General features: G+C 44.8%; 3 protein-coding genes across 5 annotated transcripts in view; all 3 read right to left on the bottom strand.

Annotated features, from left to right (window-relative positions):
• Positions 1-448: 448 nt before the first annotated feature.
• On the bottom strand, positions 449-4,679 carry LOC121609059 (gastrula zinc finger protein XlCGF57.1-like). Of its 2 annotated transcripts, none has more exons than XM_041940579.1 (4): positions 4,518-4,679; positions 3,259-3,598; positions 2,618-2,677; positions 449-2,404 (listed from the first exon to the last, which is right to left on the bottom strand). In XM_041940579.1, the coding sequence occupies exons 1-4, from the start codon at positions 4,644-4,646 to the stop codon at positions 930-932; spliced, it is 2,004 nt and encodes a 667-aa protein (XP_041796513.1). In that variant the 5' UTR covers positions 4,647-4,679; the 3' UTR covers positions 449-929. The 2 variants fall into 2 exon arrangements, with proteins under 2 accessions (XP_041796513.1, XP_041796514.1); XM_041940580.1 differs by having other exon boundaries at positions 3,259-3,594.
• Positions 4,680-4,779: 100 nt separating this feature from the next.
• LOC121609058 (oocyte zinc finger protein XlCOF6-like) lies at positions 4,780-8,959 on the bottom strand. Its single transcript, XM_041940578.1, has 4 exons — positions 8,381-8,959; positions 7,570-7,925; positions 7,352-7,421; positions 4,780-7,226 (listed from the first exon to the last, which is right to left on the bottom strand). Exons 1-4 carry the CDS (start codon positions 8,796-8,798, stop codon positions 5,632-5,634), a joined length of 2,439 nt encoding a protein of 812 aa, XP_041796512.1. The 5' UTR covers positions 8,799-8,959; the 3' UTR covers positions 4,780-5,631.
• A 6,348-nt stretch (positions 8,960-15,307) lies between these two features.
• The window catches only part of LOC121608872 (spectrin beta chain, non-erythrocytic 4-like), a 59,497-nt gene continuing 50,016 nt past the window's right edge, over positions 15,308-24,788 (bottom strand). The window contains exons 33-42 of one of the 2 annotated variants that reach the window (XM_041940281.1): positions 24,265-24,509; positions 23,664-23,802; positions 22,681-22,765; positions 22,331-22,527; positions 21,120-22,171; positions 20,816-20,876; positions 20,131-20,390; positions 16,521-16,724; positions 15,747-15,789; positions 15,308-15,607 (exon numbers count right to left, since the gene is read on the bottom strand). In XM_041940281.1, coding sequence (XP_041796215.1) covers positions 15,308-15,607; positions 15,747-15,789; positions 16,521-16,724; positions 20,131-20,390; positions 20,816-20,876; positions 21,120-22,171; positions 22,331-22,527; positions 22,681-22,765; positions 23,664-23,802; positions 24,265-24,509 — 2,586 coding nt within the window. The remainder of the gene's footprint in view (positions 15,608-15,746; positions 15,790-16,520; positions 16,725-20,130; positions 20,391-20,815; positions 20,877-21,119; positions 22,172-22,330; positions 22,528-22,680; positions 22,766-23,663; positions 23,803-24,264; positions 24,510-24,788) is intronic. The other variant, XM_041940282.1, reaches the window with a different exon arrangement.

Below are 24,788 nucleotides of genomic sequence, written 5' to 3'. Positions count from 1 at the left end.
ATAAAAGTCCTAAAATTGTCTTGTTTGATGGCAACGTTACATGAGGTGGAGAGAGTAGCCAAAAGTTGTTATATGCACATGACAAAGGCTCACTCAACTCTAGGTGAAGATAAGTAAATTAGTAAACACCATACTACATGAGCTTCAGTACATCCTAGTATATTAGTTCTAAGTTGTTTTATTTTGAAAATTTAAGAGGAAGCACTCGTATGGCATTATGTCTACCTTGACGCTGGTTCAGTTCACCGCTGACATCAATGCATTTAGAAACATGTATTCACTGCCCTCCAGTGGCCAAACTCAAAAACTACAACACTATATATATATATATATATATATATATATATATATATATATATATATATATAAAAATACAAAAAACTTAAGGCATAAAAGCGCCTATTTCAAGATTCCTTTATTGACATTGAGCATGACATGTCAATGAAATTTGAAAGAAAGATTATAAAATAAAATAAAGATACTAGAATAAAATAAACTAACATACAGTATTTGATGTGTTTAGGAGAAGTTACCTGTATTTAATGGAGAGGAACGTCGTCAAAGTCATCCTTTTTTAGAATAATGACTCAAGAATCATAATTTTAACTTTTATTCAAATTCAGTATTTTGTTTATCTTTAGCAGAACAGACTTCAGTGTTTGCAATTACACATTTCAAGTTTTGACACAGACTGAAACTCTAGAAACAATTTTAAAACAACAAGAAGCCTGTTAATCCTTTAAAACACCGGTCAGAATTTAGCTTTCAAAGCAAGTGTTTTTTTCAAGCACAATGAATCAGAAAATCCCCTCTGACAGTCACGTAGTTCAGCTAACAACGGCGGTTTCTGAACAGATTTCAGGACTGTGTGTTTGTCCTGACAGGAAATACCACCATCACAGCTGCATCTCATCACCAGTCGCTCAGTTTCAGGACGTAGTCAGCGTGTTTCCTAACATTTTCTGCTGTTTCTCGGTACAGTTGTGTTTCTTGAGCAGCCGTGAGTCTGAAAATCCAAGCCCACAGCTGCTACAGGAATAGGGTCTCTCTCCTGTGTGGACCTGCATGTGGAACTTTACGTGTCCGAGCTGCCTGAACCTCACACCACACACCTCACACTCGTAGGGCTTCTCCCCCGTGTGGATCCGTAAGTGTCTGAGGTAGTTGGTGTAGATCCTGAAGGCTTTGCCGCACTGCTCGCATTCATGCGGTTTCTCTCCAGAGTGCTGCAGTTTGTGGGACTTGAGGGCCTGAAGGATGATGAACCTCTTGCCGCAGACGTCACAAGCGAACGGCCGTTCCCCCGAATGGATCCGCTGATGGTAGTCGTACGTGGCTTTGTAGAAAAAAGATTTCCCACATGTGTCACAGCTGTACTGCATGTGACCGGTGTGAATGAGCTCGTGTCTCTTCAGTGAACTCGCCGTGTCAAAGCCCTTGCGGCAGGTCCTGCAGCTGAACGGCGTCATGTCCACGGTCGTTCGGTCCCGTCGGTAGATGACTCTGCGGTTACCTCGCTCTCGGGTTTGTCTCCTGATGACCCGCCCGTGTCTTTCGTCGTGAGTCACCTTCTGGTGTTTCTGCAGCTGGCAGTTGTAGAGGAAAGTCTTTCCACACAGGTCACACATGAATGGCTTGGAGTCGCCGTGAAGAAGCATATGAGCCTTCAGCTTGTTGTGCTGAACGAAACTCTTCCCGCAGACCTTACACTTGAACGGCTTTTCGCCCGTGTGAATGCGAATGTGTCGCTTCAGGTTGTGCTGAAGGGTGAAACCTGCTCCACACGTCTCACACGTGAACATTTTCCCCCTGTGGACGGACTGGTGCGTCCTGAGCGATCTCCTCTTTATGAAAGCTTTTCCACACACCGTGCATTTGTACGGATGTTCACCGGTGTGAACGCTGCGGTGGCACTGCAGCGTGAACGCATACCTGAAACTCTCCCCGCACTCGGAGCACTTGTGCAGCTTCTCCACCGTGTGAACGACCTGATGAGCCTGCAGGTTGTGTTTCGTTTTGAAGCCCTTCCCGCAGGTGGAGCAGACGAACGGACGCGTGTCCGTGTGCACAAGCTGATGAGTCTTCAGGTGCATTTTTGTTTTGAACTTCTTCTCGCACAGCTGGCACTTGAAGGTGGCGTGCTTCCTCTCCTCGTGTCGCAGCAGGTGGTGCTCGAAAGTCACCGTATTCCTGAATCTTCTCGGGCACTGGTCGCAGGCGAACGGCCGCTGCTCTTTGTGAGTGTTCGCATGCTTCAGCAGATGAAACTGCCGGCTGAAGCTCTTGTTACAGACGTTGCATACGAACACCTTCCCTTTCTTCCTGCCGGCTGCTTCCTGAGCGCTTTGGCCGTCGGGGTGTTCAGACTCTTCTGTGGTTGTTGTGGTATAATCCTGTGCAGCGTCTACACAGAGGAGATGAGCGTTACCACATGCACACATGCAGAGGAACAGCAGCCAGCAGCTTTATGCTGGTGTCTCTGCAAAATTACATACTTACTGTCTATAAAAGGACAAAGAAAACATGGATATATTCTGACTGCATTTATACTTTATTCAAAGTCTTTATTCCTGTGTATTAATGTGCATCACTTTAGGTTGACCATCTCAAATCTCACCTTGTCTACTGGCTGGTGACTGAGCTTCAGAGTTCACCTCCTTCGTTGCTTCTCCACCATCTGAACAAGAAAACAGGAATCAGCTGACAATACTGCAGATATTCTGTTCCCAGTAATAATACAAACTGTCCGGTCAGTCTTTACGGCTGCTACAGGCGCCAACAACATTAACATTTTACAGATTTCAGATCAGATCTTCAGAAATTAAACAGCCAATAAATGTGTTGCACTGTGTTTGAAAAACAGTAATTTCTCTTTGTGTTTGTGTGATTTAATGAGTCGTTAATGGACAAATTCTGTCTAATTTAAGGAAAAGTTTAGATTTCACAGCTGCAGAGAAGGCTGAGCATCAAATGTTAACCTTTATTTTTGTCCTATAAGTTTTGAGAGTGTTCATGTTGTTCATATATTTATCTATCTGTGTTTAAATCATATTGTGACTCGGAAACTTGCTTTATTGTTATTGGATGATCAGCGATTTATTGATTACTTGTATGCATCTGTGTGTAATGACAGTATAAAGTATATTTCTTCTTATTATAATAATAGTATTAATCATACACACTTTCCCAGAAGGACTTGCAATAAGCATTTAATGGGATAATATTTTGTGGTGGGTTTTTCCTTCAGTGGAAACTCACCAGCATCATGTCGTCTCTGCATCCCAGCAGCAGGCGATGATTCCTCGACTCCCTCCGTTAATTTATCCGTCTTTCTTTTCAACTTCCCGAACGGCTTCAGGGTGAAGATCAGGCCGCTCTGCTCGAACAGGACCGGGCAGCCGCTCAGGACGTTTTCTCTCCACATTCTGGCATCTTCAAAGTTTTCAGTCATCGTCTTCAGCTCGTCCTCCAGCTGTCCCACTCTGGCCTTCAGGGTCTTGTTTTCGTTGCGCAGCATCGAGGACAGTTGGGAGAAAACGGTGTCGATCTTTCTCGTCGCCTCCCGTGCCAACATCTCCACTATGTTGTCGAAATCTGGCTGAGAGGATCAGAATAAAGAACCACTTATAAATATCTATCAGATAAAAGTATTGGATGTTAAAGGTCTTTATGGTGCTTAATAGCTACATGAAAGTGAAATTAAAAGAAGACAAACAGCAAGAAGACTTTTACATTAAACTCATTATTTAAGATCCGCTGGTTGTGATGCAAAGACACTGGAGCAGTGGTTGAAGAAATATTCAGATTCTTTACTTCAGTAAAAGTATCAGAAAAATACACTTAAAGTATCAAAAGTAGAGGTACTTCACATGCAGAATAATGGCCCCTGTGAGTGACATATTGTCATTCATGGCATCATTAGCAGTCACATAAATACAGCAGAGTTACATTTTGGTCTTTAGTCATTAAGCTTTAACAGAAATGTGATAAATGAGGAAGAGAGAGTGCATCACTGCAACAAGACAGGCAGCAGTTTGGTGCAGATATGGATAAATAAACTGATTCATAAATCATCACTGGAAGACATATTTCTAATTACAGAAATGATAAATCCAGGACTGAAATGCAGACGAGTTCAATTTTGGCCGTCAGTACATCCTCCATATCACTAGGGTGCGCTAGCGCACTCTGTTGTTTACCAGACGCCATTACTACAAAACAAAAAACGTACTTTTAAAAATCAGAAAAAGAGCCGGCACCAATATTTATACGCCAGCGTCCTCCTTATTAGGCATCCATATCTTTATTTTCCCCTCAGAACTCAACACTGACCAGTTTAGCTTGCTCACTTTATGTGACGCCATGACAGTCCGCCATGTTTACGACGCTTGGCGTCTCGTCGCCTCTGTCGGCACCATCTCCCCCAGCTGCAGCATTTCTGACCCCCTTAACAAACCGAGTGTCTGATCATCGATGTGTTTATGCACGTACATCAGTACCGTAAACTGCTAACTCACCTGCCGCCTCACGCTTAACTTCCTCAGTGAACCTTCTTCCTTTGAATTCCCGATGACATCAGCCGCGGTCTTCACGGCTGTCTCCATGATGGACTTTGTTTCTGAATAAAACACCAAGTTTTCTGACATTTTCCCGTCAAAGTGGACGGCTGACTCTCACAGTAGCGGCAGGGCAGGAGAGTCAGCGCCGATGGTTCCGGAAGCGGAAGTAGCACGAAAGTAAAATCCTACTTCAAAATAAAACTCTTAAAGTTGCTTCGACTGCAAATCCTTTTTAATTGCAATAACAAACGAAAATATACAGTGACATATACAGAACTGTGCATTTGAAAGTCACTTCATCAGTTCAGTTTGTAAATAATTCTCTTATCTTAATGGCATTATATCTAATTACTAAGAAATCACAAAACATAAATAGAAAACAGCTGGCAAAAAAATCCTTAATTTTCACGCTAATATCAACTCAGCTGGTGAACAAGAGTAATTTTCAGCGACTAAAACTAAGTCCTAACACACAGCTTCACATCATGAAACCAGCAGCTTTGTTTTATTTATCATCTTTAAGACATTTACAGGTTATCTTACACTCAGTATCTGTTTTGGGTTTCAGGTGGACAACTTTGTGATTTCTGACTGGTCTCCATGTTTTATGAAGGCAAACAGAAGCATTTGTGTTTTAATAGCTGAGGTTATTGAAGCAAAACAAAACAAAGCAAAACCAGCAACTATAGCAGCGCTGCTAACCTCTACTGTGAATACTCTGAAGGAGAGTAGAGCTGTGGCTTTATCAATGACAGTATTATTACTCCTGATTAATGCGTTAATATCAAGAGAAATGCAAAGTGAGAGCCAAAACAAAAGCTCAAAGTTTAGAATATGAAGACGAACCAGCTTCCCTTTGTCACTGTGAAGCTTTCACAAGCAATTTTTACTTCATGGTCACAACGATTGACCAGACTTTCAGGACTGGAAACTGCAGTTTGGTGAGTAAACTGCACCAAACACAACACGACACACGTCTGTTTGATTCAGGACTTCACGAGACCAACCCAACGTCTCCTGTGTGTTGGTGAGCTGAGCGTCCCGCTGGAGAACGCCCTCAGCGTCACGCCGCCTACGGGCCGTCACAGCTGTGCTTCTTGAGCTGCCTTGAATCGGAGAAGCCGCGGCCACACTGCTGGCACGAGTACAGCTTCTGTCCGGTGTGGACCTGCAGGTGCGACTTGAGCTGATTGGACTGGTGGAACTTCCTGTGACAGTACAAACACTCAAAAGGCTTCTCTCCCGTGTGGATGCGCAGGTGCCGGTAGAAGTTGCCGTCGGTTCTGAAGGCCTTGCCGCACTGGTCGCACTTGTACGGTTTCTCACCGGTGTGAATTCGCTCGTGCTGCTTCAGACTGCCGGCGTGGAAAAATCTCTTCCCGCACACGTCACAAACGAAGGGCTTCTCCCCAACGTGGCTTCTCTGATGATACCCGAAAGAGTATTTGTTATGGAAAGACTTCCCACACGTGCTGCAGTTGAACTCCTTCTGCTCGCTGTGGCCTCTTTCATGAAGTTTGAGAGAGCTCGCCGTGCTGAAACCTTTCAGACATATTTTGCAACTGAACGGTTTAACCGAAGACTTGTTTCTCTTTCTAGTCTGGAAAAACCTTTGCGTGCCGTCCGTTTCCTCGTTCTGGTCGGCGTGCACGTACCTCTGATGGATCAGCAGCCTGCAGTTGAAGAGGAAGGTCTTCCCGCACAGGTCGCACATGAACGGCTTTCTGGCGCCGTGGATGAGCATGTGGGACTTGAGCTTGTTGTTGTCTGAGAAGCTCTTGCCGCACTCCTGGCAGGTGAACGGCTTCTCTCCCGTGTGAATACGAAGGTGCCTCTTGAGGTTGTTATTCAGGCTGAACCTCGCTCCACATATGTGGCAGGTGAAGGGTTTCTCCCCGGTGTGGACCACGCTGTGTCTTTTCAGAGCCGTGCCGGTCCTGTACGACCTGTTGCACAGAGTGCATATGAACGGAGTGACGCCTGTGTGTTTCCTCTTATGCACGGTCAGCGAGTGGGCATATTTGAAAGTCTCCTCGCACATTGTGCATTTGTATTTTTTGGTGTTCGTGTGAACCATCTGATGGAAGCGAAGGGTGTCTTTCCTCTTGAACTCCTTCCCACATGTTGCACAGCTGTACGGTCTTTCTTCCGAGTGCACGGCGACGTGATATTTCAGCTGGACCGACGACTTGAAAGTCTTGTCGCACAGCTGGCACTTTAGCATCTGCTTCCACTTCTCGTGGCGTAAGAGGTGGTTTTCCAGAGACTGTTTAATTCTGAATGTTTTCCCACACTGATCGCAGGCGAACGGCTTCGGTGGTTTCGACCGCTGGTGACGCTTGAGGTGGTTCTGAAGCGACTGCTCTTTCCGGTACGATCGTTTACAGCGGGGACAGGGGAAGGGCAACGGGGCTTTACTCGCCTCGTGACGCAAAAGGTGATTCTCCAGAGACTTCTTTTCAAGGAAACTTCTGCCGCACTGCTCACAAGGAAACGGCTCCTTGTGGACCTTCATGTGTTTCTTTAATTCACCTTTCCAGTGAAAAGTGTCGTTGCAGTGCTCGCAGGAGAACCGCTTCACTGCCTGTGCCTCTTTCTTTTTAGGCCGTCTTCCCTGCACTCCAGCTGACTTGCTTTGTTTCTCTTCAGTGCTGTTGTCAGTGGAAACTAGAAATGGAGAGAAGAAAATCAGTCTGTTATCATTGGATTTCTCTACCTATTCAAGTTCTCTCCCAAACTTTAATGTTACGACCACTTCCTGTAAGAAGCAACAGTGTGAAAGATAATCATACCCTCTTCGGCTTTAGAAGTTGCTCTCCTGGTCCTCCTCGGTCTCCCTGGAGGTGCCTCTTCCACAGATTTCTGTGATGCAAAAGGAAATAATCTGGTTTAAAAAAGCAACACTAATCACACAGCCTGTTACACACTGCTTCTACCCCAGCGTGGGAAATAAACACCACTGAGATGAGGCTGACTCTGTGATTGCAGCTGACAAAAACAAACACCCAACCTTTTCCTGTGCTGAGCCTACGCCACTGCCGCTGCTGGACTCTGGACCGGGGACGTCTTTAGGTGTAGACCCAAGCGAGGCTGCCTGTTTGAGGATCAGCTGTGTCGCCGTCGACGGCGCGGGGGGCTGGGTGACGACTTGGCCGGCACCCACCAGCAGCATCGTGGGAGCAGAGCTGACTCTGCCCACAAACATCACGGGGGCTGCTGCAGGTTCAGGGACAGTCGCAGATACAGTTGTGGAGCTGAGAACGGCTTCTGCGCTTCCTGCCGGAACCGGTGGAGGGTTCGAGGCGGATTCCTTTCCAGCAACCAGGGGGGTAGCAGGGTTGGTGGAGACGGACAACACTGGTGCTCCTGTGGTCCAAGATACAGAGAGACAAACTGTCACAGCAACATCAATTTATTCATCACCATCAGAACGATGTGTCTGCTACAGGGAGTAAAAACTCATGAAATGAAGGATTAATCCCTGTAGAAATTAACTGGCACACAGAGAAATTTGATTTATTGGACCAAATATTTCTTGTTCCAGCTTCTCAAATGTGCACATTTGCTGGAGCATCACTGTGAATTAAATAAATTTGGGTCTCTGAAATCTGATGTAAATAAATGGTATTTGCAGACTAATCAAGTAATCCATAATTGACCTGCTAATCCAGGATCAATGAACTGTTAACTGAGAGCCTCCTCATCTGCACGCACTGTTTAAAGGTTAACCTGCTCGCAGCTCACAGGTGATGTTGTTAAACTCTGGCTGATTTTCATGTGCTAATCAATGACGGACCGGTTGATTGATGACTGCCCCTCACCCATCAGTGAGCCGTCCTGCAGCACGATGTGGGTCGGGCCTTCCTGGGCCTTGCTGCCGCCTCCACTGATGCTCTTCAGATCCTTCTCCAGCTGCTCCATCTCTCTGACCAGCTGGCCCACTCTGGCCTCCAGCTCCTGCTCCAGCTGCCCGGCTTTCCTCTGCAGCACATCCTCCAGATGCTCCACTCTGGCCCGCAGAGCTTCGTTCTCTTCGAACAGCTCCGAGGAGCACTCCGTGAACACTTTGTGGATCTGAACCACCAGACACTTCTCTATGTCCTGGACTTGGCTGAACTTCGCCTCTTCCCACTGCGCGTTTGGCGCCTCTTTCGCCCAAACATCCCTGAAAACAGACACGGTCGACCGGATCGCGACTTCCACGATTGACGCGACTTCGCTGCCGAACCTCGCCTCCATTTTTCTTCAGTCAAATTAAAAACTCAGCTCGATGTTTCCGCCAGTTCGTCGCTCATTTTTTAGCCCAAATAATAACTTAAACCCGCGTCACAAGGACTAACAACAACAACAACAACAATATTTCTTCCGTATTCAACTTAACGTTCGCTGTCCTACATGCATCCTGTGCGCTCCTGAAATGATTCCGTCTTCCATATCCGCTTCCGGTATTCCGTCTACATTTCAAAATAAAACACCTAGACACCCCACTAAAGTAAAATAAAAAGCCACGACTGTGCAAATGTTGTTTAACCAGACAACATGTCGCCTACTCTTTCTTCTTTTCGGTGACTGAGATTAAAATTAAGGACAGAGAAACTTACCATTTCAGGCTTTTGTTAGAACTTGATTGAACGTGATTTAACTGGGACTGTTTCACTTCCAGTTTCATTACAAGCACAGGTCAGAATAATTCTCTTAATAATAAACTTTTTGCAAAAGTGTCATCCAGGCTACTTAGGGTGGTATTACAGATACAAACGTACACCTGGTAATCATATACTTACATGTTTTCTTAGTTTTAAAGCTGTGTACTAGCAGTTTAGTAGAATTAACTTAATTATAAAAGCGGCAGTCCTTTGTGTCTCAACTGTTTCAGTCATGAACACCAAAAGTACTAAACATTAACTCATCCTTGGTCAAATTTAGTCCAAATGAACACCGTCTCCACTTTGTGGTCCTCATGGAGCCCACAAAGGGCCTGCAGAACCCCAGACTTCACTCGTCTGCTTCACAAAAAGACACAAACAAACATTATCTTTCAATATCACAATTTGTATTTAACAAGTCAAAGAAAGGACTGTACAGAGCCAGTGATTCGCAGTTGGTTCTGATCATTTTATAAATTATTGATTCATTCATTCATCCTTATCAGTGTTGGTAGTTTGTGTTGGTATGTTACAGTGATTGCATAGTGGAGGGATGGGGCTTCAAGACATGCACAGCAGTACCATAATAGAGACTATATCATTCATGCAACCTCTTTGTCCTGATGTGTTTGTGTGGAGGAGATGTGGATTTGTTTCAACTCTGCTTAAATCAGCAATCTCACTTCAAGACAGACTGAAAAAAAGTTCAACATAACAAACACAAGGGGCGGTTTTCCAGGTGTTACCATGGATAAACTTATTTTCTTGTTTGTTTTTACAGAAAATACTTCAGAGCAAATACATTTGTACATCAGGTCGCTTCAGGCAGGCAGACATACAGAGAGACAGACAGGCTGAGGGCAGATAGACAGTGGTGCTCTGGGGTCCCGGGAGGAGAGAAACTATGGCAGCAAATATTCAGTATTGTCGTGTCAACACTGGATTTTCTCTGGCAGGTGTAAGAACTGTGTGTGTCCTGCAGAAAGGTGAGTTCAAGCGAATGCTGCTCGTCGGAACTTGCGAAATTTAATTTGCATGAATCGTCCAAATGTGGTGAAACCCAAATGTTGCAAATGATTTGCTAAGACCATGTGGTCCTATATGATCTGTAGGTCTGGTCTGTAGCTGCCAAAACGATCTCAAGATAAAAAGATGTCGACTGCATAGAATAATCAAATTAAGGTGTCTAACTAATCATGATGTTTTAAATTACACTTAGGAAGTTTGCAATGCTGCACATGTTAATGCAGACGTGTCAAACAGGTATGGAGGCTCACTAACTGCTAAGGTGTGTATGCATATGATGGCTGCAAAGAGAGAAACAAACTGATATGAGTGTGCATTAGTTTGAATTAAACTGGCTTTAGAAATGTGTAAAAGTGTTCACAGTTTCCATTTCTGCATCAATGTTTGTGTTTGTGAATTAATTTCTGCACGTGCACTGTACATGTTCTTATCAATGTGTGGTTAAATTTACCAGCCCTCAAACATGTCAAATAATGCTAAAATATAAAATAAAATAACAAAGTAATTCTGCTTAGAAACAAGCAGCGGCCATTTTTTTTATTGAACGATGAGCATGATGGCAGCTGCCTGTAGCTCCTGGTCACATGTAAACAAAAGATGAGGTATCTCAACACACTCTGTATGTCGACTGCGATGAAGGATTTTTACAGCTGTTCTTTACAGAACTCAAATTCAACATGATGCATGAATCAGAGCTGCAACTAACAAATGTGTTTATTATGGATTAATCTGGTGGTTATTTACTTGATTCATCAGTTCATCATTTGGTCAATAAAACATCACAAAACAACTGAAATCCCCATCACAAATTCACAGAGCTCAAGGTTTCAGTTTATGATGTTATGAAAGAGAGAAAAAACATTTGAGCAGCTGGAACCAGAGAAAGTTTCAGATTTTGATTAAAAACAACTTAAACAATAAAATAGTTTATTAAAACTGCTGCTGATTAATTTGATCCCTCAATCAATTAACTAATTGTTTCAGCTTTCGCATGGACTTCTGGTCTTGTCGACCCACGTAAGCTTTGCAAGAGCATGAGAAAAAAAAAAAAGAGTTAAAATCAAGTCACAAACATAAGATCCTTAACAGCCTTGAATAAAAGCTTCTTTTACCGAACATGGTAATTCTGAACCGTTCTGGATCTGGTCCCTCTGCTGGATCCCGACACCACTGACCATCAGGCCTCAATTCTGCAACAGGCCAGTGGCCCAAGTGCAAAGAAAAAGTTGCATAAAGTCTCAGTTCATTGCTACCGTGGACGACATCATCATCATCATCATTAACAACAACCCCCTGAACAATCCTTTGTTAATTATAATCCATATTACTGCATAATACTGCATACGACTGCGTGGTTCAGGTGAACAAGCTGCAACATGTCAAAGAATGAAGCTAAATGACTGAACAGTGTCAGACAGAAAATGTCTGCATCAGTGATTCCTGCTGCTAAAGTAGAAGTAAAGATTTCACCTTCTATTTAACTGCAGATTTTTATGGTCTCCTGATCTACATGCTGCTTTCAGGGTCTTCTCCAGAGCGCCGGAGCAAACGCAGATCTGCATCCAGACTCACACATTTCCAACGACACAGTTCTGCGGTTCCAGCGAGAAAAGAAAACACTGACTATAAAAACATTAATGATAAACCAAAAGGTATTTTATTCGTCATTTCATCTCGGCCGACAGACTGAGGTTGATGTGAACAGAGCAGCACAGACACACACAGACAGGCAGGGTACCGACGAGCTCGTTCAAACCATTTTAACCAAATCTGAACACTTGTTTCACTGCAGCCTGTCGTGATGATGTGGATGCTTCTGCCGTCAACAGTGTGAAACTGTTCAAATAACATGTTTTGTAATGTTAGCTGTTAGCGACTTAGCTGTACCCTGCTTCATGTTTCGTCCCGTGTGCATCTACGGTAACAAAGCGTGTTCATTTATGATGAACAAACAAGGTTTGCTCATTCAAATTTCACCTCTTTTAACTCCGGCTTCGCTTGCTGTGTTCAACATGCATGTAAATGGTTGCATTGATCTGGCATTCACACCTAACTTAGATGCATAAAGTGTGTTGAAATAAAACAAGATTAAAGAAAGTTACAGTTCTCAAGACATGTTTTATGATTAACACAAAACAGACCAACAGGTCAGGACAGAATTTAAAATCCTGAAGTGAATAAAAGTACAACCTAAAAAACCAGCCAGATATAACAATACTGTCAGATCTTCAATATTACACTTCTAAGAAACAGAGAAAGTGATGAACCTGGCTAAACAGACTTCTGAATGGGATTCTTGGGCTCTACAGCCATGGAAATGACCTGCTCATGAGGAAGATGTAAACTTTTACATTTAAAGTCCAACTGAAATCACGTTTAGTCATCCCTTTTCATTTTTTTGTTATTTACTGTCAATAGTTTTTATTATTAAAAGGAAGAAAAAAAGGTCAGAAAAGCTCCTTTTCATCTCAGCAGCTGGAGGGGCGTGTCTGTGTTTGATTGACAGCAGCTGGCAGGCTGAGCTCCTGCAGCGGCAGCAGAAGAACGAGGGGCAAGGTAAACAAACATGCGAATCGTGGGCAGACAGCGGTTCGTTAGCAGTGGTATCGAAGAGTGAGGACCGAACAGCCCTGCTGAGACCACCTCACCCACTGTGTGGGAGGCCCTGAACGCCCCACAGAAAGGCTCAGGGAAGAGCTCTTCTGTGGGGGAATGTTTGCCTGGTCAGCTGCTCCCTGAGCTCCTCTTGCAGGACTTGGGAACACCATCATGACACCAAAAACACCTGAAATACAAAATTTCTTCCTTTTGGTTTCTGATTTTTCCCTCTCAGGACGTTTAATGTATTCTGGAGCAACGATTTCAGCTGGACTTTAACTGAATGAATCAGAACCACCAGAACTAGATTTCCATACAGGACTAGTGATACTGAAAGGATTTTAAATGCTATCTGACCCAGACCTGACCAGGATGCTCCCACCAGGGCAGGAAAGTAACTTCCGTTTGCTTCCCATAATTCCCCATCTGCATTCCCAAGTTGATTAGACTGTGACGATTCTCGCCTTCCTGTTCTGTCCCTGTTTCCTTGTCGTTTATGGCTTCGTGGTGAGTTTACAGGAAACTTAACGTGTGGATGCCGAGTCAGCGGGCTGCAAAGACCAGCGTCTTGTGACGAGTGAGTGTTCTCCAAGCAAAACATGCAAAGTCACGACTGACGGTTTAACCCTCTTTTTCTGGATATTTGGTCAGTCTGATCCTGATTCTCAATGGTGAGTCAGTTCATCACAAATTCACTTCTGATTCATTCATTCCTGTCTAATTCTGGACAGTTTGATGACCTTTCATACTCTGGAACATGTTGATAACCTTTGACATTGTAAACCTGCAGACTTGTATTCTTCAGTGTGTGTGTGTGTGTGTGTTTGTGTGTGTGTGTGTGTGTGTGTGTGTGTGTGTGCGTGTGTGTGTGTGTAGGTCTGTACTGTGGATCGGACGTGTCTGGAAGACTGAGGTGGCGTCTGAGGGGACAAACATATTAACACATGAAGCACACGGTATGCACACACTAACACAAATAACCTGAGAGCTATGGAGACCCTGGGAGCGGAGAGCAGCAGCGCACACACATACACACACACACACACACACACATACACACGCACAGACACACATACACACACAACTTGAATTGTTTACAAAAGGATGCAACAGATTTGTGTGAGTAAATCAAAGAGAACGCCGTCCAAGTAGTCTGATGTTGTAAGAGAATAAAGGAGCAGACGAGACCTGATTTCAGACTGAGGGTCTCATTCATTAAAAACATGCATGTGCAGATTTTGTGCTTATGACCAAAGCCAAACATGTCATTTAAGGAAAACAGATCCTGATGCCAAAATCAGAAGAAAGAGTTACACAAACTATGAATGCATGAATCATTTTTTGCTGTTATACTTGTCTTTCACCATGAATTCAAATGAAATGAAAAAAACGTTTTAACGAATGAGGCCCCAGGGAACCAGAGGTCACCCTCAGACGAAGTCTCTTTCTGAACTGTACCAGACTGTTAAACACCTTGTGACCCATCTGTCCAGCAGAAATCTTCAAGAGAAAATCTTCAGTCCTAAATAAACCCTATATAAATGAAGGGAAGATGCTCTTCTTGGGCAGATGTTGAACATAAAATGTAAGAAAATGATGAAATTTTCAGGCTTGTGGTCTAAGATTTAAAGCCTTTGGATGTATTTCTATAAATTTCTGAGCAATGATTAAAAATTCTGTCTACACCTGACTGTTTCATCACTGTGGTCTGCCATCTACTCTTCTCTAGTCTTTAATCATCATGTTTCCACCTTCCTTGAATCAGCACACTGGAGCTGTGTGTGGTTCATCCAGTGAGTTTGGATGAATGTGACTTCAGTGCTGTTTGGATTTAAAAGTAAAACCGGTTTCAGTTCCTCGAGACAGATCAGACACAGCGGAGAAAACAGTCAACAAAAAGCTTTCTCTAAGTTTGCATGTCTGTAAAACGTTTTGGCAATATTTTAATTCTCTTTCGATTTCCGAGGAGTAATAAGACATAGTGTAGGATGTCTCTGACTTACAGACAGACAGATAGATACAGTAGATAAGACAGACAGACGAGAAATACATACAGATACAGCTCATCTCATAGAAAAAACAAACATGGGACAGAATGAGCTACGTTTTTTCGCGTGATGCGCGTCTCATCTCTCTCTGGCCTTAACGCCGCCCGGGGGTCAGCAGCACGAAACTCTCTCTGCAGTTCTCTGAAACAGCCACAGGGGGCGTCGGTGGAGCGTCGGTGACTCGTGTTCTCACAGAGACACAGAAGAAGAGAGAGAGAAAGAGAAAGACGTCTCCTGCTCCAAAGCCGTCCTGTCCATCCTGTAAGTGTGCCTGGGTCAATCCTTCTGTCCTGGGTGTCACTTTCCATCCGAACACAACCACTTTGTTGACAGTGTTGGAGGCGTAGGAAGGAGGGGGCGTTCACTACCAGTCTATGGCCCCGCCTCCTGTGAGGAGTTCATACGCTTCAATCCTGATCTGTCACATGGGTCACTTTTTCTTACCAGACTTTTCTGAGCGCTTCGCGTCCGACTTCCCGCCTCGATCTGACCTCTCCGATCGCTCGCCTCTCTCCCTTTCCTTCTCCTTTTCTTTTTCTGCTCGTTCGATCCGCTCGGCCCGGTCCGAGCGCTCGCCGCCTCGCTCGGACCTGTTGTCTGCCTTGCTGCCGTCGCGGCGCGTGCCCTCGTCGGTGGATGAGGTAGTTGGTTGGGGCTGTCCCCATTTGGCAATCTCCTCGTGCTCCGAAATACTGGCGGTAATGTTGGTCACCCACGCTTTGAGGTCATCCTGCGGGGGGAGAAGGATCACAGATGACTGGCTATTTACTTTTCATGTTTCTGTAGGTCAGGGATATGGGTGTCACATAACTTGCGCTTGATAAGGTCACAGTGATTTGAAGATGTATTTAGAAACACAGTCGTCTCACCTCATCTTTTGCATGAAACAAAAACTCGCTGCCGTCCTTTGTTCTGCAAAAAGAAGAGAAGAGATGAGTTTACAAACTCTGAAACAGGACGAAACAGGTTTGGGTTAGGAGAAATGTGTTGGCTCAGATAACATTCGATAGCATTAAAGTGATACTCCAGCAATGTCGTACGTCCCTTCCAAAAAGTTGGAGGACTCACAGGAAGCAGATTTGAAAAAGAATGAAACAGATGGTGCTCTCAGACCTAAACGTGGTCTAAATGAACCCTCGGTCTGCTTCCACGTGGACAGCAAACGGACCAACCACTGCATTTTTGTGTTTGCTCATTAAGTCCATTCAAAGGTGCGTGACACAGCGATCCCACAGCAACACCACCAGGAACGCTGCTGTATGAGACACCAACTTTTCTGTTTGTCTAAACCTGATTATTGATAACATGTGGTCTATATGCAGTCATCCTTCCTCCATCCTTTGCAGGGCTGCGGGGGCGTGGAGCCGATCCCACTGGGGCCAGAGGGCGTTCACTCTGGATGGGTAGGCAGCTTATCACAGGCATCAAAAACAACAACCAATCACACTCACATCACACCTAAGGGAAATGAAGTGTCACCAATAAACCTTTAACCTGGTGAGCAAAGCCACTGATCACATTCATTGAACTGGTGCCAAATTAAGCTGTAACAAATATTAATGAAGGCAAAAACTCAATTGTAGAGTTCGATCTTTAACTCAGGCCTTTAAAAAAATCACAAATGTCTAAAAACAAATCCTCACTTGAGCGTGAAGACGTTCTTCTTCTTCTTGTAGCCGTTGGTGACGTCGCAGTGGCAGTGGGACAGGTTGAGCAGCGGCTCATTGTTGTAGGGCGTGGCGGTGTTCTTGGCGTCCTTGTAGAAACCCATCTCCCCTTTGTTCAGCACGCAGTACAGGTTGACCCATGACCTGCTGTGGTGTGGGAAGGTGGGAGGTGTGAGGGGAGGGAGAGTGAAGGAGGAGGGGAGGTGGAGGGGAGGTATACGGAGAAGGTGGGGAGGTGGTGGTTGGGGAGGGGGGAGACGGGAGGAGTCAGGGAGAGCTGCAGAGTCGCTCCCGCTAAGCTAACACCTCACTCACCTGACCAGAGCAGACAGGTAGGTAGGCGGGATGGACCGGCGCCAAGAGGGGAGGAGGAAACACACTGCTGAACAAGCACAAATGAACGGACGGACAGACGGACGGACGGACGGAGGAGGTGGGGGATGGAGGGATGGGAGGGAGGCTACGTACAGTTTGGGTGTCTGCGTGTGGGGCTTATATATGACTTACCTTGGAGGAGACGAGAGGAGCAGCCAGGAGCGTCGAGGGAGAGAGGAGAAAAGAGGGAGAGTTTGGTTAAATGGCATTTTGGCAACAACACAACTTTAAGTCACAGTCGTCATGCTGCTTCTCCTCTGTGAGCCTGTTTACATGCACACAGCATTCCAGTTAAGAGCTGATACCCAAGTAAAGGTATTATTCAGAACAAGCTGTCTGTGTGCAGCTTCATATCCTGATTTCAAATACCTCTAACTACCAACACAACGTAGACTGGAGCAGAGCGACGGTGCATGTGATACGGTGTCAACACTGCATCTATTATGGTTAAATTTTAAAGAAGATGAATACAAAGTGACCTTAGGGCTTGGCCATAATAAGGAAGACAATATAAATGAAAAACAATAACAACAAGACTGTGTTTTTTTCTTTTTTGACACCAATGTCAGAAATATTCTCATCATACACACAGAACCACATAATTTTAATAAAGGGGATACTAGGCGATACTTTCAACCTCATTTTATGGTGGATTGCTCTGACAAAAGCAAGTAAGCTGACCTTAAGTCAACATTTTGTATAAAATGTACATATGTATATATATAGTCAGCTTTTATTTTGTATTTAGTATTTCTCTATTTCTGTTGCTATTTTTTTCAAACTGCCATTACCTGCTGCTTGTAGCACCCAATTTCCCCAGATGGGGATTAATAATGCTGCTACAACCAACATTAACATACCAACTGACTGGAATACAACAATGAAATGGCAAGCTTGCTGAGAATTGGCCTCTTTTCCCTTGACTTTCATCACACCAGCTGACACAAAATGGATATTTTATCAGACCCATCTCAATGTGACATGAAATGAACTTTGAAGATTTTCTTATCACACTATAGAATCTATTTTTCAAAGAGACTGATGAAAGAAACCCTTCATTGGAAAGTGATCAATGACACCTCTGGGGCAAAAAGTGATGTGAAACTCAGGGTAATATAAGGAGTACACACCGTTCACATGCACCGTATCCTATTATAAAGGCCACTTGGTTATCCTGAATAATACCAGAATATTAATGTGCACATACACATACTCATGTAGCTATGTAACAGAGACAGGTTGAATCTCAATGCTTCCTCACAGACAAACTGTATCCCCTCTTTCTCAGTATTGATCGGAAGAATCCGTGGGCCCGCCCCACAGATCTTCTCCTCCAATCAAAGTTGAGTATAAAGCAAAAAGAGAGCATACAATAAGCCAAACAAGGAGCTGTTTGGAGATTCACACTTGTCCAGATTTAAGCCATTCAGGATTATGCTTTACCTTGCCATGTACATTACAGGGCATGTACATACGAGACATTCATCCATTGCCTTGGGTGGGCACATGAGCGGGACTAATCCAGAGCTGGAAGGGGATGAGCTTTTAGCTGTGCGTGGTCAGCCCAGCCACTAGGGGGCAGTGCAGAGAGAGACTTTGCCTTTGGTGTTTCTCTGGAGGTAGCAGGGCAGTCATCTGTGGAGGCCAGGTAGTGTGTGTGTGTGTGTGTGTGCGTGTGTGTGTGTTTCTGCTAACCAACTGGACACAAAGCAGAATATGGCATCAACAGCTCCATCTAATGAACTCCCAATCCTAGCCAGCCCACCACTTCTATTGTGCTTTACACTGTGGGCTCGTGTTAGATCTGGAGGCAAGCGTCAGGTATGATGTTTCGACACGCCTTAAGATTGCTGCTGGTTTCTGTTTTAATTTATAAAACTGCTGTCTTCACAGTCTGATCCTGATAACTAGAGATGGCCCACAGTACATCACATGCTCAGAAGCTCTAACCCAATATGACAATAGTGTGGTGTCTCCTGGCGCCACGATCAATCAGATACTGTTTAAAGTACTTGTATTAGATAATTGCTTGATTCTGGAGGAAACTTCACAACTACAAGCTTACAAACAGTCAATGCCACTTAATAAGCAAACAGTAGCCCCACATAAAAAGACAAAGATGTAGGATGTATTGAATATGATTATTATTCAATACAAATGATCAACTATCGGGCACTGTGGTTCCTGTTTTCAAACAGTTCTGACTGTCTTTTGGAAGCAAACAACACTTTATATGGGGGACTGAAGACAGTGCTGAGAGCGAGCAACAAGCAACACAACAAATAGTGATATATTACTTCACCACTGATGAACGTTTCCATTTTATATCAATCTTAATAAAATGACTTTCTGCCCACTAACAGCAAACAGCAAGATGTGCCACAAATTCATCGATGTTCAGATACTTTGGAAGCAGACAGCAACTGACAAAACACCTGTAATTTCCACTGTGCAGAATGTAGAATATGTGTTATTTACTCCATAAAATAGGTAAAAATGAAAATGTTGAAAAATTGCATCCCTTGACTCTAAACATGTGTAAACGTTAACGTGTGCATGCTTCTAAAGACATAAAAATCCAGGCTTAGCTTAGTATTGCCTCTATCATGTTGACCCACACGCTGGGGCAACCAATGAGGCATCATGTGTCATCTGCACTGGTGACAGTCATGCATCTGTTCAGCATGTCAGACACAGTGTCAGCGCAGTGTGTGAGCTTGTTAGCTTAGCATGCTAGACTCATGCCCCTGTCATAGTTGTTGAATCAGTAAACAGAGTGGGCAGTGATGTCATGAGTATTTGAAAATACTTTTTAGCTGGTAGCTCTCCCTGTCCTCAGGCCTTGAAGACTGGGGTTCGTGACAATTGACGGTAAAGACCGGAGAGTTTAGAGTTAGCAAGAACAGGTGGGATGTAAAAGTCACATTAATCTCATTTAAAGTATAGTCTCAAAATAACGTACTTGACAATATGTGAATTGCTCTGTTGTGGTAAACCCTACCCATCTGCTACTGTGAGAGGGTGAGAATAACCTCCCTGGACCACCAAATGAAACTTCCAAGCACTATGTGACCATGTACATTTCTGATTAATCAGAATTCCTAAAGTCTGATACTCATGACACCAGTGTCCATTCCCCTTCTTTCTGTTTAGAGAATGGTCATCTGCTAATCCAGATGTTACGCTCATCATTAAGACCCTGAACACCCACCTATTGGTGCTCTTCTTCAGGCTCTCGATGTCCAACTTGCGGAAAAGGAAGCCCTCGTGGTGTGCAGTGTGCGTCGGTGGCTGGGGCACTGCCGGGCTGCTCTGGGCCGGAGCGGACCTGGACCGCCGAGTGGTCGTCTCTCCGGCCTCTTTGGGTCGTGGTCGGCGCCGAGGTTTGGGTCTGTCGCGAGCTCGAGGCCGGTCGGGACGGGAAGACTTCTCTGGTAACCCATTAGGCAGGCGGGGCACCTCACCACGGGCCTGAGGGTGATGGAGTCAGTTAGAATTTGGCTCATGGTTTAAAAGTAATAATCTCTGTGATTAGTCTGTGATTTGTGTGTTTTACATTTTCACCATCTAAAGCAGACATGTATGTGTGTTCTTCCTGTGATTCCTGCTGATGGATTATCAGTAACCAGACTGACATATAATGTATGCTACTCTACATAACCCAGTTTTCTCTTTGTAGATGGCAAATTAGTCTCTAGAAACCATTACAGAACATGTCAAAAGTTCACAGTCCAAATTTGTGTAAATTCACCATGAAATGAAAACTGGACAGACAAAGAAAGAACTGGCATATAATGATGGGACACCATTTGTTATTGAATATACAACGCAAATAAACACTGTGAGTATTTGCAAACACTGTATTTGGATGAAATGCACAACACAAATCTCCAGACCTGCGCTGCTTCTCTTTCTTGCAGCTGCTCCACAATTTCTGCCAGGGTGGATCGCTTTTCTCTGTAAAAATATGCAAATTAGAGAATCGCACTGGGGTTAGCAGTTTTAGATAAAAATATGAATTGTGATTTTTTTTTCATTTGTAACCTGCAAAATTATCCAACTGTAATGTCCAACATTCATGATTTATAGCACTCGGCAGAAATAAACACTAAATTCCAACACCATAGCATATTAAAAGTAGAGAATCACTGCATGTGCCACATTACACATTAGACGACCTGAGCACACTCAAAGTCTCACCCTCCTCCTGAGCGTCTGTCTGAGTGCTCCTTCCCGGTGTCGTGCTCACTGGATTCCTGTCTCTCCAGCCGGTGTCGGTCCCTCTCTCTCCGCCGGCCCTCGTGGCCCCCGTGGCCCCCGTGGCCCTCCTGCTCGCTGGATGTTTGCCTCTCCAGCGGCCGTCTCTCCCGCCTCTCGGCATGTTCCCTCCACACCTCCTGGGGCAGCTCGTCCCTGCGTGCCTGGATCAGCTGCTCGCTGGACAGCTGCCTTTCTATCTTGTGGTCCCTGTGGAGCATGTGGGTCTGGACCTGGGGCTCGGCGTGGCCTAACGGGTCAGTCCTGGACCCCCGCGGCCCTCTGGTGGGCTCGCTGTGCAGGCGCTCCCGGCTCGGCTCCTGGAGCACCACCTCGGCCATCACGGCCACCTCCGCCCTCTCCGTCCCTATCTCTCCCATCATCATCATCTCTCTCTCCCTCCCCCTCTCCCTCGCTTTCTCCAGCCGGCTGGCCACGAGCAGCGGCGTCACCGCATCATCCATGTGTTTGATTTTAGGTTGCCGTAGATACGGGGACGATTTCGCCTCCGCAGGCGGCGTCCTCGCCGCCTGCGCTGGCTGCAGGTGACTCATTGCCTTTACCGCTTGATCTTTCGTTGCGCTGGCACTCTCTCGCATCTGGTTGGCTGAGACTAGCATGGCCGCCGTGGCAACTGAGGCGATCGAAGACGGTGAGGGCTGGCCTAGTCCCGCAGCCACACCCACTACGCTGCCGTGCCGCGCCTCCAGGGTGTGGCGGTAGCTGGAGCCGTTCATCACAGGTATGTAGTTGGCGACTGTCGACCCCAGTCGACGAGCCACAGACGAAGGAGAGGGTGTAGGCGTGGCAGGTGAGGGCGAGGGAGGAGAGCTGGCTTCGTTCTGTTCATAGATGGTCTGTCTTGTGACGGGGGAGACTGGGAGGCGGGGGAGAGTGGATGGACTGGGCGAGGCATCTTGTGGATCCAGGAAGACTTTACGACCCAGCAGAGGGGTCGGGGGTAGTTTACTTTGCTCTGCTTTCAACTTTTCTACCTGCGGAAAGAAAACTCAGTAAGTCGCTGAGGGTTTTGACATGGAAACATATCCCGCCTCAGCAATTACAGTTTTTCAGAACTTACAGCTTGGCCTTTTCTTAGTTGTGTATGTGTATGATGCTGATGCTAATACTAATGATGATGATGATGATGTTACCGTGGTGAGTCGTCGCAGTGAGCTGAATCGCTCCTCCCAGGTTGCGGCGGCTTTTCGGAAGGCTTCGTGTCGACGAATCAGCTGCTCCACCTCATCCACACTCCCGCCCAGCTCCTTGCTGTTGATGAACGGCTCCTGAGCGGTCAACCATGCCTCCGCCACCACCGCCTCCTGAGCAAACTGGTGAACCTCCAACACTGAGGGGAGGAGAGGAGAAACAAAAATAGAAAATTCTATTAGTTATTTTATTTACATTCTTCCCTTGAACATTATATGTGTATCTGTGTGTTTGTCTGTCCAGACTCATGAAAGATTGTGACGTGTGTGTGTGTGTGTGTGTGTGTACTCACATTGCTGTAGGACTTCCCAATGCTTGTCCCACTTCTCAGACATCTCATGCTGCTTACCAACCACCTTGTCCAGCTTCTCCTTGATCTGACAAAATTACATCAAACATCAAAATCACAGCATCACAGGGGTCAAAATCAGTGCTGAAAGTACAGAACTTAACCAGACATTATTCTTCTACATATTTAGTTTGAACCTAGTTTTTTAGTTCATGTTTCAGTGAAGTTTTAGTTACTTGTTTTAATTACTCTATTTTTTTATTTACCAGTGTTGTGTTGTTTTGTGATTCATGTGTGACTTGGCTGCTGTATCACTGCAATTTCCCCTCTACTGTATATCTGTCTGTATCTGTTGAGCTGCTCAAAGTCCAAAAACCTCGTCACAGTTTCTTTCCACAGCTGTTCGGCTGATAGCGACACTCAAATTTTAACATCTGTATATAGTATCAGTCAAAGGTTTGGACACATCTTCTCATTCAAAGGTTTTTCCTCATTTTCTTTATTATTTTCTACATTGTAGATTAATACTGAAGACACCAAAACACTAAATTTCTGCATATTACTACATATTTCCATATGTAGTTAACGAGAAGTGTAAACAAAGCAAAATTAGTGTTATATTTTAACGAGCAGAGCAATACTGATACAGTCAGTGTTAGATTATAATGTCCATGCCACACAGCTGTGAATCACTGTAAAGCACATCACCAATCAGCCAATAGAAGTGACTTCAGTGCTCTGCCTAGACTAATGCTAAAAAAGTTTTAAAGCTTTATTTTAGTTTTCTCAAATTCAAAAATGTTCAAGGATTTTCAAGGCCCATGGCATCCTGGTAAATCGTCGATATAAGTATTTTTTAGAGCAGTTGTAGTGTAAAAATAATGCAATTTAAGTTATAATATTATTGCTATTATTTTCTGCGCTGATCCCGATTCATTTATAGGTAATAAAGGTTTAACTAACAATGATTACATGTCTGATCTCACCTCTTCAGCTGCTGGGTTTCTAGCAGCCAGCAGGGTTTTGCCCATCTCGATACACTCCATGGTGCTCCGGCTGCGAGCCTCCACTTCGCTCTTCAGACTCTGGTGATAATTCATCAGCACCTCAACTGAAGACACGTCCCTGCAGGATCGACAGAGCACACAGACACTTAGCGCTCTATACCGCAGTAAAACGACAAAATGGTACTAAATGAATAAATGAATCATCCTAATAGAACCAATATAATCTCATACACAGAGAATGTTAACAGAAATTTGGACTCAGAAATTGACTCATTGTAGGGTCAGATCATTAAACTGGATTACAAAAATGCAGTTGTTCTTAGCTGAAAACCGGTTCTGGGACCTTAGATAGCTCACTTAGCTATTTTGGATAACTGGCTATTTACTGGTATAATGGTAACTCTATGGTATAATATCTGCTAATACCAGTTATTTTCAACCTTAAGTCTGATGCAAGCTGAGAGTCAAAACCACACAACATGGTCTAAAAGGTCAAATCCTATTTGGTAGAAAACATATAGTGTACTGTAACTAAAACTCTGATACAGATTCTGTGTTCCTGCTCCTGGAGCGTAGATACCTGGGCTTCTCTCCTGTCCCTATCTGACAGATGATAGAGTCCATCCACATGATCTGATCTCGGACCATGCTGAAGAACCTCAGCTTGTCCGTCTCAGTGGTAATCTGCACTCGACACTCCTCGCAGGATGTCAGCAGCTCCTTCCAGTACTGCATCACTTCGTGCTCGCGGCAGGCGATGGCCTCGGCCTTCTCGCCAGCGTACACCGTCCTCAGCTGGGCCGCGCTCTCCTGCAGCTGACGCACCTGGCAGAGTGGGAGAACAGAGTTTAGGAAAACGAGCTGGACAAGGAAGAAACAGAAATGGAAAAATGGAAGGAGAATGAGTTTGTTTTCCAAATGACGCACAAAACACAGCTGCTCTGACAGTTGTGTTTAGTCAGGGCCAAATGGTACCATCTCTGTCACTGGAGTTGACACAGAGCAGCTGTGGTTTTGCATCGTTCTTCAGTAAACTGTAGCACTGTTTCTGTTCCCCAGGTGCATGAGAGACTAGATAAAGCAAAATTAAATGCAGATGTAAGA

This window comes from Chelmon rostratus, chromosome 7 (assembly GCF_017976325.1).
Source record: "Chelmon rostratus isolate fCheRos1 chromosome 7, fCheRos1.pri, whole genome shotgun sequence".
Taxonomy (NCBI): Eukaryota; Metazoa; Chordata; class Actinopteri; order Chaetodontiformes; family Chaetodontidae; genus Chelmon; species Chelmon rostratus.
The sequence above is the reverse complement of the archived record's forward strand: the minus strand, read 5'-3'. Positions and strand labels throughout refer to the sequence as shown.